General features: G+C 45.1%; 2 protein-coding genes across 2 annotated transcripts; one reads left to right on the top strand and one right to left on the bottom strand.

Annotated features, from left to right (window-relative positions):
• Window positions 1-212: 212 nt before the first annotated feature.
• Window positions 213-1,357, top strand: LOC6045727 (GATA zinc finger domain-containing protein 10). Its single transcript, XM_001863000.2, has 2 exons — window positions 213-609; window positions 678-1,357. Exons 1-2 carry the CDS (start codon window positions 292-294, stop codon window positions 1,275-1,277), a joined length of 918 nt encoding a protein of 305 aa, XP_001863035.2. The 5' UTR covers window positions 213-291; the 3' UTR covers window positions 1,278-1,357.
• On the bottom strand, window positions 1,336-2,301 carry LOC6045726 (60S ribosomal protein L7). Its single transcript, XM_001862999.2, has one exon. It carries the CDS (start codon window positions 2,179-2,181, stop codon window positions 1,423-1,425), a length of 759 nt encoding a protein of 252 aa, XP_001863034.1. The 5' UTR covers window positions 2,182-2,301; the 3' UTR covers window positions 1,336-1,422.
• Window positions 2,302-11,033: the final 8,732 nt, after the last annotated feature.

Raw genomic sequence — 11,033 nt, 5'->3', positions numbered from 1 at the left:
CCCAGTTTCCTGGATATTTTTCCCGAGGTGACCACCCCGAGATCATGCAAAGACTCAAGTAATCGTATTGACATTTTCGTAGTACTTAAAATTGCTTGTAAATTAAATGACTCATTTTCGAATGAGAAAAAAGTCCAATCCAACTTCTCACATCTTTGCTGTCAGACATGCCTGCTCACATCCATTTTTACCCCACAATCACCTTTTTGACAGCTCCGCAAAATTTGTTTGTTTACATCGATTTTCGCAAGCAACTTCAACCCGGATCCCGAAAAATCGCCACTTTTCACGATGCTGGACGGGTGGTACTGCCGGTCCATCAACGAGCAAGCCCAGCAGGCCCAACAGCAGCAGCAAATGCAGCAAGCAGACCCGCAGCCACACTCGTCGTCGTCCCATCAGGCCGCGGTCGCCGTTCGAAACAGCAACAACAATGTCAACGCCAACAACAACAGTTCCGACGGGGAAGATATGGGTGGTCCGGATGGGGGGGACAGTACGGAACAGAGCGATCCGGATAGCGATGAGGACGTGATGCCGACGCGGCGGAATATTGACTATAAGGCGCAGTACAATGAGCTCAAGAAGAAGTTGAAGTATTTGCTTTATGTGAGTTGTTTTTTTTTGATTTTGTTGTGGAGGAGGAATGGCCAGTATTAAAGTTGGTTTCTTTTTAGGAGAACGAATTCTTTCAGGAGAATTTGCGAACCAGTCAGCGGCGCTTGCTGAAGATCACCCGGGACAGGTCGTTCCTGCTGGACAGATTGCTCCAGTACGAGAAAGTGGACGTGACTTCGTCGGAGGACGAGGACACGGAATCGTCGGACGATTCGTCCAAGCCCGATCCGGTTCCGACGGTGGGCAGGAAGCGCAAGAACGAACCGTCGCTGCCCAGCGCGCAGTCTCAGAGCAAAAATCCGCCCAAACGAAGGAAACCCGGTCCGAATAAGCAACTTCAGCAGCAGCAACAGCAACTGGTTCAGCCGAATTTGCTCCAGCAGCGGCAATTTCAGGCCTCCATGCTGGCCAACAACCACGGCCATCATCCACAGCAGCATCAACTGATGCAGGATGGCCATCTGACCGCGGAGGAAGTCGAACGGCACCTGCAGTCGCGGGCGCAGGCCATGTCCCTTGTTCCGGAGGGGGAACTTCCGAACGAAATGTTCAGCCAGAATCCGTCGAGCGAGTCGAACGACCCGATGGTGGACACTTCGCCGAGCAACATCGGTGAGGAGTGTCTGTCCGCGGACATGAACATGATGCAGCAGGAATGACCGGCGGCGGCGGTCTTTAGGAATTTCTTTCGCGATACATTCAAAGCAAAATACAAACTTATTCTTAACAGCTAAAATTATTTAGGATTTTGTTTTGGGCACAAAAAAAAAGAGAAAGAGAAAAATCTTACAAACTAAACCGAGTTTAAAGCAATCGCTTGAAGAACTCGTTGATGTCGTCCCCCCGGAAGCCGGCCTCGCCCCCGATCGACCGCAGCTTGCCCTTCCGGGCCGTCTTCCAGCCATCAACCGGCGATCGCAGCTCGAACGTGTGCAGGATTTTGGTCACTTTGATAAAGTTCGGCCCCACCGTCAACAGCTCGTGCAGCAAATCCTCCACGCAGATGATGCCCAAATGGCCAAACTTGTCCTCGACCTGCTTGTTCGACGTGATCGGAACCTTCTTCGGTCCCTTCTCGCCCTGTTCCGGCTTGAACAAACCGTACTTATAAACCAACTCCCGAACCGTCCCAATCGTCGGATAGCCCCAAATCACCCACGGTTCCACCATCTTCAGCATCGCGTGCACCTGCTCCGTCAGCTTCAGAAACACGGCCCGCCGCTTATACGGCAGTCCCAGCTTCGTCAAAATGTGCATCACCTCCTTGTTCGCGATGTACTTGCCCCGGTGCCGGAACACCAGCACCAACCGGCCGTGCTCAATCTCCGCGTTCCGCAGCTCCAGCCCCGTCTTCAAAAAGTTCCTCTTAATGCGCTTCTCGTCGCGCTCCGCCTTCCGGAAGTCCGCGATAAACAGCTCCGGCTTGCAGAACTTGGTCTTTCGGTTCGCCGGAAGCGGCTTCCGCACCCACTGGTTCGCGTCCCGCTTGATGCGCGCCTTGCGCTGTGCCAGAATGGAAATCTCCTCCGCCGGGAGCTTGTTCGGGACGGCGTACTTTTCCATGGCGCGTGGATTCGTGTTCCGGATTTACGGGTTGAAAAAGAACTTTTTTGAGGACCGCGGACCGACCGCGTGTGCACGTTTTATTTATTGCGACGTTTGTTTTGGATTTTTCTACCCCGAAACTGTCAAAGTGCTGAGCAGTGCTGCCAGAAATGCTACACGGTGCGATGAAATTGATCACTTTTAGGTTTGATTAAAGTTTGTTCGGGGGCATTCCAAAATTACGACAGTTAATTTATTTTCCTTCATCAATCCTCCCTATAAATCCTCCACGACCTGTCGAGTTCAAAAGGCATCATGTACATTTTGACACTTTCTGGGTTATTGCATATTCTGAAAGTACTCCTAATAAGCTACATCTCCACCAAAAATGAGCAAAAGTTACTTCAGTGAAGTCTGTTTAAAAATGATTTTAAATTAAGTAACATAAACAAAATCTCTGCCATCAGCAGTCTCTGTTTATATTGCCCTGTCAACCTGTCAAATAAAAGACTACATGAACCTCGTGACGAAAAAAAAAGTATCATGAAAAAAGCGCCATGTTCATTCGGCGAAGAAAACCGAATCATAACAAAGCGTCCCCCTCAATGACAGCAGGGTGATATAGACGATGGTGATTTCAAAAGAAGTTATGTTTGGTTTTCTCAAATAAAATTACGGAAATAATGATTTATTGAATTTGCATGATCAAGTATCAAAAAAAGTAACGTTTTTCATTGTTTGTTACGATTAGAACATTTTATTTTGCTTTTATATTGAAATGGGAATTGAAAATGGATGCTAAACATTCAAATGCGTTTTTCTCAAAAAGGATGGTTTGTACATGATGCTTTTTGAAATGTTGGCATCGAAATGATTTCAGATGAACATAAGTTGTCTAAGAACTAACTTAAAATGTATGGTTTATCTCACCTTTTCAAAAAAGTTTTGGGTTTCAAAAAAATGTAAGTAGGGTACTGTTGACGCACATCGTAGCGGATGTGGTCCTGTGTGTCGGGGGGAGAACTTAGTGATCCGGTGAGTGAAACGCGATTTACTAAGGGACGACTTTATTGCTCAAAAGGGAACAAAATCAGGGATTGAACAACGGTTTATTGGTTTTACTTAACTTGGCCCCTGAGGAGGGGTGACTGTCCCGGTCGACCATCTGGTCAGAAGTGTTTTTGGGTTGAGTTCTGGTCTAGTTCCTAGTAGTAAAGTTCTTGCGACCGGGAAGTCTACAAAACATTACAAAAGACAAACTACTTCGTGCTCTGTAACGACTACAAACATTGAACATAAAGGTACACGAAGGGCTACTGTGATTGTGTGTGTGGGGTTACATAATCTACAGTGTTGTCTGAAAGTGTTTCTACATGATCGTCAAATTTGGTTAACTGGGCGTTAACATACCGCCCGCCTTGAAAGGCCGAAGGCTTTCAACCAGAAATCGTCCTAACAGCCCTACTCTACTTAAAACTACTATCACAGTTTGTTCTTTTAGTCTTCTTCGTCTAGTATTTTGTTGTTTGTTGGGCTGCTGGTTGACGATGTTCTGCGGTGTCGTTGACGATAATCTGCTGCTTGCTGTTGATGATGGGCCAAATCGAGGGATGACAGCAACCTGTGGGTGAATAGCGCTTAACTTCCGTTTGGCCGGATTAACATGTGGCTACTTAACTTGGAGTGGGGTGGAGCGGCAGTTCTGGCCCGTCCGACCACGAACGCGCCACTCCTCGTGCTTTGTTGCTGTGTCCTCGATTGCCGTGACTTTGGCAAGAGCGATCGGGTCGCTCACTTGCTGGAGACACCGCGGGTCTTACGCTGGCGCGGCCGTGGGAATGTCGCCACGCTGTGGTGGTGCGACCGTTGAAAACGCCGCCGCCAAGTAGGCGCGGTCGAAGACGATGTTGTTGTTGTTGGTGGACGCGTTCCCACCCAGAACGACTTGGCTGGTCAGCACTTCGATTTGCTGGTTGGTTGGTGTGGGATTTCCATCGCTGACGTCACGTTTCTGGAACTCTGGTGCCTCTGAAGACGACTGCCCAGGGTACGTCTACCCCGACAGCCGACACAACGACTCTTGAAGCATTGCGCACTGCTGCAAGTCGAAGCGATGACCGAAGAGATGGTCGGTCCCGTCGACCGAGTTCGATGCCATTGGTTGTCATTCCAGGGATGTTCCAGCAAGACCTGTGAGAGTTGTGTGATTGAGCCACTGTATGAAGAACTAATCAACAGGTACTTATCTTGGGGAAGTGGCGGGGTGACTGTTCTGGCCCGTCCGACCACGAACGCGCCACCCCCAAATGCCTCGCTGCTGGAACTCTGCTATCAGCATTTGGTGAGCTGATGTGCTGACTCGGTGCCTTGCTGCACCGCCCTAACGTAGGGGAACCGTGGTAGGTTGTGCGGCTCGCGCGCCGCTCTGGGACCGCCGTGTTGCGGTCGTGCGACGATCGTGTCACCGTGGCCGTCGTTGCTCGTGTGAGCTGGTATCAGCGGCTCGTGCGCCGCCCATCGTGGGTCGTAGGAGTGCGGCCTCTTGCCGCTCGTCGTGGCTGTGGCGCCACTTGAGAGTGCAGCGACTGTGCTGCCTTGTGATGTGTGGACTGTACATTTGATCCTATAGGTAGTGCGGCTTGCGCGCCGCCCGCCGTGTACTGCACCGGTTGTGCAGCTTCGTTACCGTTGGGTGTTGATGTGCGGCCTCTGCGTCGCCCTTGGAAGTGCCAGCGGCTTTGGTGCGCCGCCCACCATGAACTGCTGCGCCGTCCGCGCGTCCGTACTGCTGCTGTTGCCTGCTTGTGCGTGTGATGCCACCGTTGTGGCCGACTTGGGTTCCACCGTGTGTGGAAAGTGGTGCCTCCAGTGAGGGCTTGGGTGTGCCAGCTGTGTGGCCATAGGTTGCCTCCGTTGAGGCCTTGGAATGTGCCACCATGGTGTGGCCGGATTGTGGGACCAGGTGTCCCCGTTGACCATGACGTCACCCGTTTGCTCGTGACTTCAATCCATCTCCGCGAGCCCAGAGAGGAAGGTGGCCGAAGGCGGCCGGACCGATGCTGCTGTACACTTCAGCATGGCCGGGAATCCAACCGGTGTTGGATGGGGATCTGCTCCAGGTGAGCAGACTGGGAGTTGGTGACGTCGTTGGGTTGGGAGATTACACGACGCGGTAGACTGGTCCTACCCGCCGCAAATCTGACATGGGTTCCAGCGCATCGTCGCGCTGGCCGAACTTGAGCAGAAACATGGTTGCTCGCTCTCGGCGTTCCGAGGGAGCCTCTTCTTCTTCGGGGACGCGCGCTGCGTCCGACAGCTGGGTTGGTTGACTCTCGGCGCTCCGAGTGAGCCACTTCTTGGGGGAACGCTCGCCGCGTCCGATGGCATGGTTGCTTCTTCGTCGTGAAAGGTCTCCGGCAGTCCGTCCGACTGCGGAGAGTGTGGTGACCTCCAGTCCGTCCGACTGCGAGGTGCGAGATGGCAGCTCGTGGTGCTACCCAGTGTGTTGGTTGTCGACCGGCTGGCCGACCAAAGCGGTGTTGTTGACGATCCGTCCGATCGCCACGTCGTAGACTGTCCGGCAGCGCAGGAACCACAGGACCCAAAAACATCTGCGATCATTCAGATCGCTGTTGGGGAGGTGATCCGTGTAATCACCGGTGAGGTTGTCAGCCCGTCAGACTCGAAGTTCGTCCGACTTCCAACATTCCAGCTCAGCCACACCTGAGAGAACAAATGCGCTGAGCGATTGTTCAAATTAATTGAATGCAAAGATACTTAACTCAGGGTGGCTGTGGGGCAGCAGCTTCGACCCGTCCCATCAAAGCGGCGCTGCCCCTCAGGCTTTATTGCTGGAACCTGGAGTACTCAAACGCCGACGCTGCGCTGACCGGGACGGTGGATCAGCTGTGATGAAACTGCTGCGGTTTAACGTGCCTGACACGGGTTGCAGACGCCCTAGCGACGTCTCTGCGATGCGTTCTGAACCTGGAGCAAACACAGCAAACGCACTCTTGGTGGGCGCCCTTACTACGCCGCTGTGTTTTCCTGCTGATCGTCGATTTGAAACGCAGGCACAGCTGTGTGTGGCTGCGTGCGTGGATGTGTGCACCAGCAACTTTCTTCATCACTGGGGGGGATTTATCTGAGGGCCTCTTCTGGCCACCACGATTTCAACGCCGTTTTTACACAAGGCGGATGAAAAACACTTCACTGCACACACGACGTTCGATACGATCGAAACAGTGCACTTTTGCGGGAACGACCGAATTAGCACTTCTAGTGCGATCGATGCACTGGCGAACCGACGAGGCTTGTTTACCTTTTTGCACTCACCGTGAGATTCGTCTTCTCTCACGGCTCACTTTTCTCACTTCGGAAGCAAGGTTCGTAGAAATCGGGTAGGTTCGCGAGGTTGACGTGATTTCGAAAATAGTGTTGCTGCACGGGTCAGCGCAGGCTTTTCACTTGCACTGCAGAAATGGTGTCGTTTTGCTCGCGCGGAACTTTCGTGTGCTGGTCAACGTTTGACCGACATTTTCTTCTTGAGCGGAGCCATTTTCTTTCCCGAGAAATGGCGTCCGCGACCATCACGGTTTTCCGCGAATTTTCCACGTAACGCACAACGTTTACGTCACGAGTCTTTCTGCAGACCTTTGCGGAGGCTCTACAGACGGAAATTAGCACACCTTCTTCGCGCGACTTTCGAAAAGTTGTAACGCACTGACAGTTCTCGTTTTGTTTTGGTTTTCATTTTTACGGTTCGTGGTACACTTTTCGTTTCGGTTTGTTCGGAGTTTTTTCAACAGTTCAGTTTCACGGTCAAGTTTACGGTTGTGATTTTATCACGATGGCGGAATCGTTCTTCTTGGACACCATCGGATTCCGGGACAATGGTGGAGTGGACGAGATTCTTTGCAGAGTCGGAAGATGGCGAATCCTTCCGACGAACTTCACTTCTTGGATCGTCACAGTTCAACACGGAACGTTTCCATGGAAATGCACTACAGTTTATGCTTCATCGTATTTCCATGTTTGCAGGTGAGAAGAGGACGGTTCTTCTTGGGAGGACACTGTGGCGATTGGAATGGCGCTCGGGCCATTTTCACTTGGACGGAGCTTTACACGGCGCCATCGCGGACTTCTTTACCGGCGGAATTGTCCTTCGACTTCGTGGTTCCCGACACACTATCCGGTTCGAAGGACCAAAATGTTGACGCACATCGTAGCGGATGTGGTCCTGTGTGTCGGGGGGAGAACTTAGTGATCCGGTGAGTGAAACGCGATTTACTAAGGGACGACTTTATTGCTCAAAAGGGAACAAAATCAGGGATTGAACAACGGTTTATTGGTTTTACTTAACTTGGCCCCTGAGGAGGGGTGACTGTCCCGGTCGACCATCTGGTCAGAAGTGTTTTTGGGTTGAGTTCTGGTCTAGTTCCTAGTAGTAAAGTTCTTGCGACCGGGAAGTCTACAAAACATTACAAAAGACAAACTACTTCGTGCTCTGTAACGACTACAAACATTGAACATAAAGGTACACGAAGGGCTACTGTGATTGTGTGTGTGGGGTTACATAATCTACAGTGTTGTCTGAAAGTGTTTCTACATGATCGTCAAATTTGGTTAACTGGGCGTTAACAGGTACGTTATCCATTAGTGGACCCCTTTCCTATAGTGGACCCTCTGAAGGGTTTTTGATGAAAAATTCAATAAAATCACAATTTTAAGCGTGTTGTTGTCTACAAATCTTTTATTTGGCATGTTCAGCATCATTTAAAACAATGTTGACTGACATTGAATTGTCCTTTTCACCAAAATAAGTGTTTTGAGTTCGACATCTGAAATCAGCCATGGCCACTAGCGTTTTCACAACAAAACTGCATTTATATTTTATGATTGAATAAACCATCCAATCATTTTTTGACTGATTATTTAATTTCAGCAAGTCGAAATAATGTAAGTTTAAGGATCTTTACTAAAATAAAGCGAAGAACTGCCTATTTCGAGCAAAAATTAGGGGGGTCCAATATAGGACAACGAAATCCAAACTTTTCCAAAAGTGGACCCCTGTTAATTTAACCTTCAAAAATGAAGAAAACTGTGTATTCAAGCAAAAGTTTCTCTAAAACATACAATAAATGCTTGTTGTTATCAACCTAAACGCATATTTTTTTCAATTATGAGTATAAATATAACTGTTTTCATGTTAAAAGTACCAAAATGCTGAAGCCGTAAAATTTATAATTAATCAAAACTATAGTTGATTGTACTTAACTGAAGCATCATAATTGCAGTTTGAAATGATATTTTATAATAATAAATCAATAACAACACATTTTTTTAAATAAACATGCGTGATTTTATCAGCAACTGTAAACAAATCTATTATTTAGTTTCGGTCAACCATTTATGTAATTAATATGGAAAATTTTGCATCAAGATTACTTTTTTTAATTATTTTATGTTTATAGTGGTTTTTGAAACGTTTTCTCTGATCTTTTTCGGAAATAAATGTTTTTAAATGTCTGTTAGGTTTTTTGTTGTTTAAAGCCAAATTTGTTAACAAAACATATTTGTTTATAATGAAAAGTGAGCAAAATCCATCTTTTATTCATTATATCTATCATTAGACCTACACCATGCATCAAAACATCAAATATCGGTTAAATTTGGTATAAAAATAACAGTTTGCCTATAGTGGACCCGGGTCCACAATCGGATTATGGACCCGGGTCCACTATAGGAAAAGGGGGTCCATAACAAGGCAAAAAAACTTTTTTTTCAAATGGCTATTTTTCTGCTCAAAAACAAATAACTGATGAAACAAATAGTCAAAATTGTTCAAAAGACTTCAGATTTCATTGTTTTGTACAAAGGGTTATGAAAAAGTGCTTAAAATATTGAAAATTTGTGAAAAATGTGCATCGGCTCTACTAGGGGGTCCACTAATGGTTAAAATACCCTACTGACGAAAAAAATATTTTAAATGAAAATAATAAATTAATTAAAAAAAACTGTTAAAAATCACTTAAAAATACTTTTTGCCCACTGATTTTTCGAGCCAATATTGAATATGTATTGCTTAAGCTTTGCGTAAAAGAGGTTTTTGGTGACTCACCACACATAACCATCGGATGCCTAGAAATGAGCAGAAACTTGCAATAGAGCCCACAAAATACCCGGGGGTCGTTAAAGTGGATTGCTTTGCTTTTTTTGCTTATGCTTAAGAAAATATGAATTCTCAAACGTTGATTTTTTTTTATTTTGCACTCAAAAGATCGATCCAGAGTGTTTACAATTTGGCTTCATCCATAAAGTACGTTACTGCACAGTGGGAAAAAAGGACCTAAAAATTACCAAAATGTGATTTCTCGAAAACCATCGATTGTTATGTATCACAAGCTTCGTTTTTGCACCATGGAGGAAATCGTGCAGGAACAATAATCCGTTGAAAAATCGCACTGTACAGACCGGTGGCCGGAGTACAGGCCACCGGAGGATCACACTGCACTGTTTTATACACCATTAAAAAATTGCTTTGCACAAATTTGCAAAGTATCAATGAATTTATGAAAATATTTGTTTTTCTAAATTTCTCATTTTTTCCGATCCGTGGTCCGAAAATTCAAAAATTTTAAAGAGTTTAAAAATGCTCTGCTTGATAAAAAAATTCAGAAAAAAAAATTATTCAAGGTATCCTCCATATTTTACAACCAATTGCACAACTTTTTTCAATTTAAATTTTATTTTTTGAATATTTTTTCCCCTGATTTTTAGGATATATTGAAGCAAAAACTTGGTATTAAATTTGCAATGGCTTTAGATGACACCAAGAAAAAAAATCTCAAAACATTGATTAAAAAAGTCAAATAATGATGGCACCCATAATTTTCCCTCATAACATATTTTTAAAACTTAAAACCGTAAAAACTATCATGCATTTGAAAATTAATTTTAAAATTTTGCTTTATACAAACAAAGTTTACCGAATTTTCAACTACAGTCCAGACTCGGTTATCCGAAGTTTCGATTATCCGAAGGTTTGTATGGGACTTCGGATAATCGAATCACGAACATTTTTTTTTATTTTTTTTCTTTTTCTTGTTTTAAACATCAAATTTGAGTTCTGCGACCCCATTTCAGTAAAATTTTAATAATTGATTGCTTATTAAATAATAAAATGCATTTTTTCCAATATTTCGTCACCACTATATTGGCCGCCATCTTGGATTAAAAATAAGTAAATCACTTTAACGTAGTTTAGGGGTCATACCTCGGGTCATACTTTAGCTCGACAATCAAAAATTAGACAACGAAAAAAAAAATTCTTGATTCGATTATCCGAAGTGAAATTTTTCCGAGACCTTCGGATAATCGAGTCTGGACTGTACTAAAAAGGTGAACTGAAAAATAAAGAATTCGGTGAAATTTTATCGAAACTCGGTAATGAAGATCATTATTGTTGATCGTCCAACTGATTTTCGGTAAAATTTTGTTCACTTTTACTGATGGTTTACTGATCTATAAATTACCAATTTTTTAACTAAGGAATTCGGTAAAAGAGTTTAGAGGTGAAATGTTTTCAAATTTAAAAAAATCAGACGTTTTCCGCCTACAAAAATTTCAGAAATTTTTCTAAAATATCAAGGGGCAAAAAATAAGTTATTGACTAAAATTGACATTTCAATTGAAAAAAAAAACTTGTAAATCGATTGAAAACCAATTGAAAACTTTTCAGAATGCATGGCATTATTATGATAAAAAAAAATACAATCCACCGATAAAAAAGTCTACAGATTTTTTTTTTAATAAATTCATTGATATTTTCGAGGATATTTTGCAAATTTTTGATACAAACATAACTGTAA

The sequence above is a fragment of the Culex quinquefasciatus genome, chromosome 1 (genome assembly GCF_015732765.1).
Source record: "Culex quinquefasciatus strain JHB chromosome 1, VPISU_Cqui_1.0_pri_paternal, whole genome shotgun sequence".
Lineage (NCBI taxonomy): Eukaryota > Metazoa > Arthropoda > Insecta > Diptera > Culicidae > Culex > Culex quinquefasciatus.
Note: the sequence above shows the minus strand (reverse complement) of the source record. Positions and strands in the feature narration are given on the sequence as shown.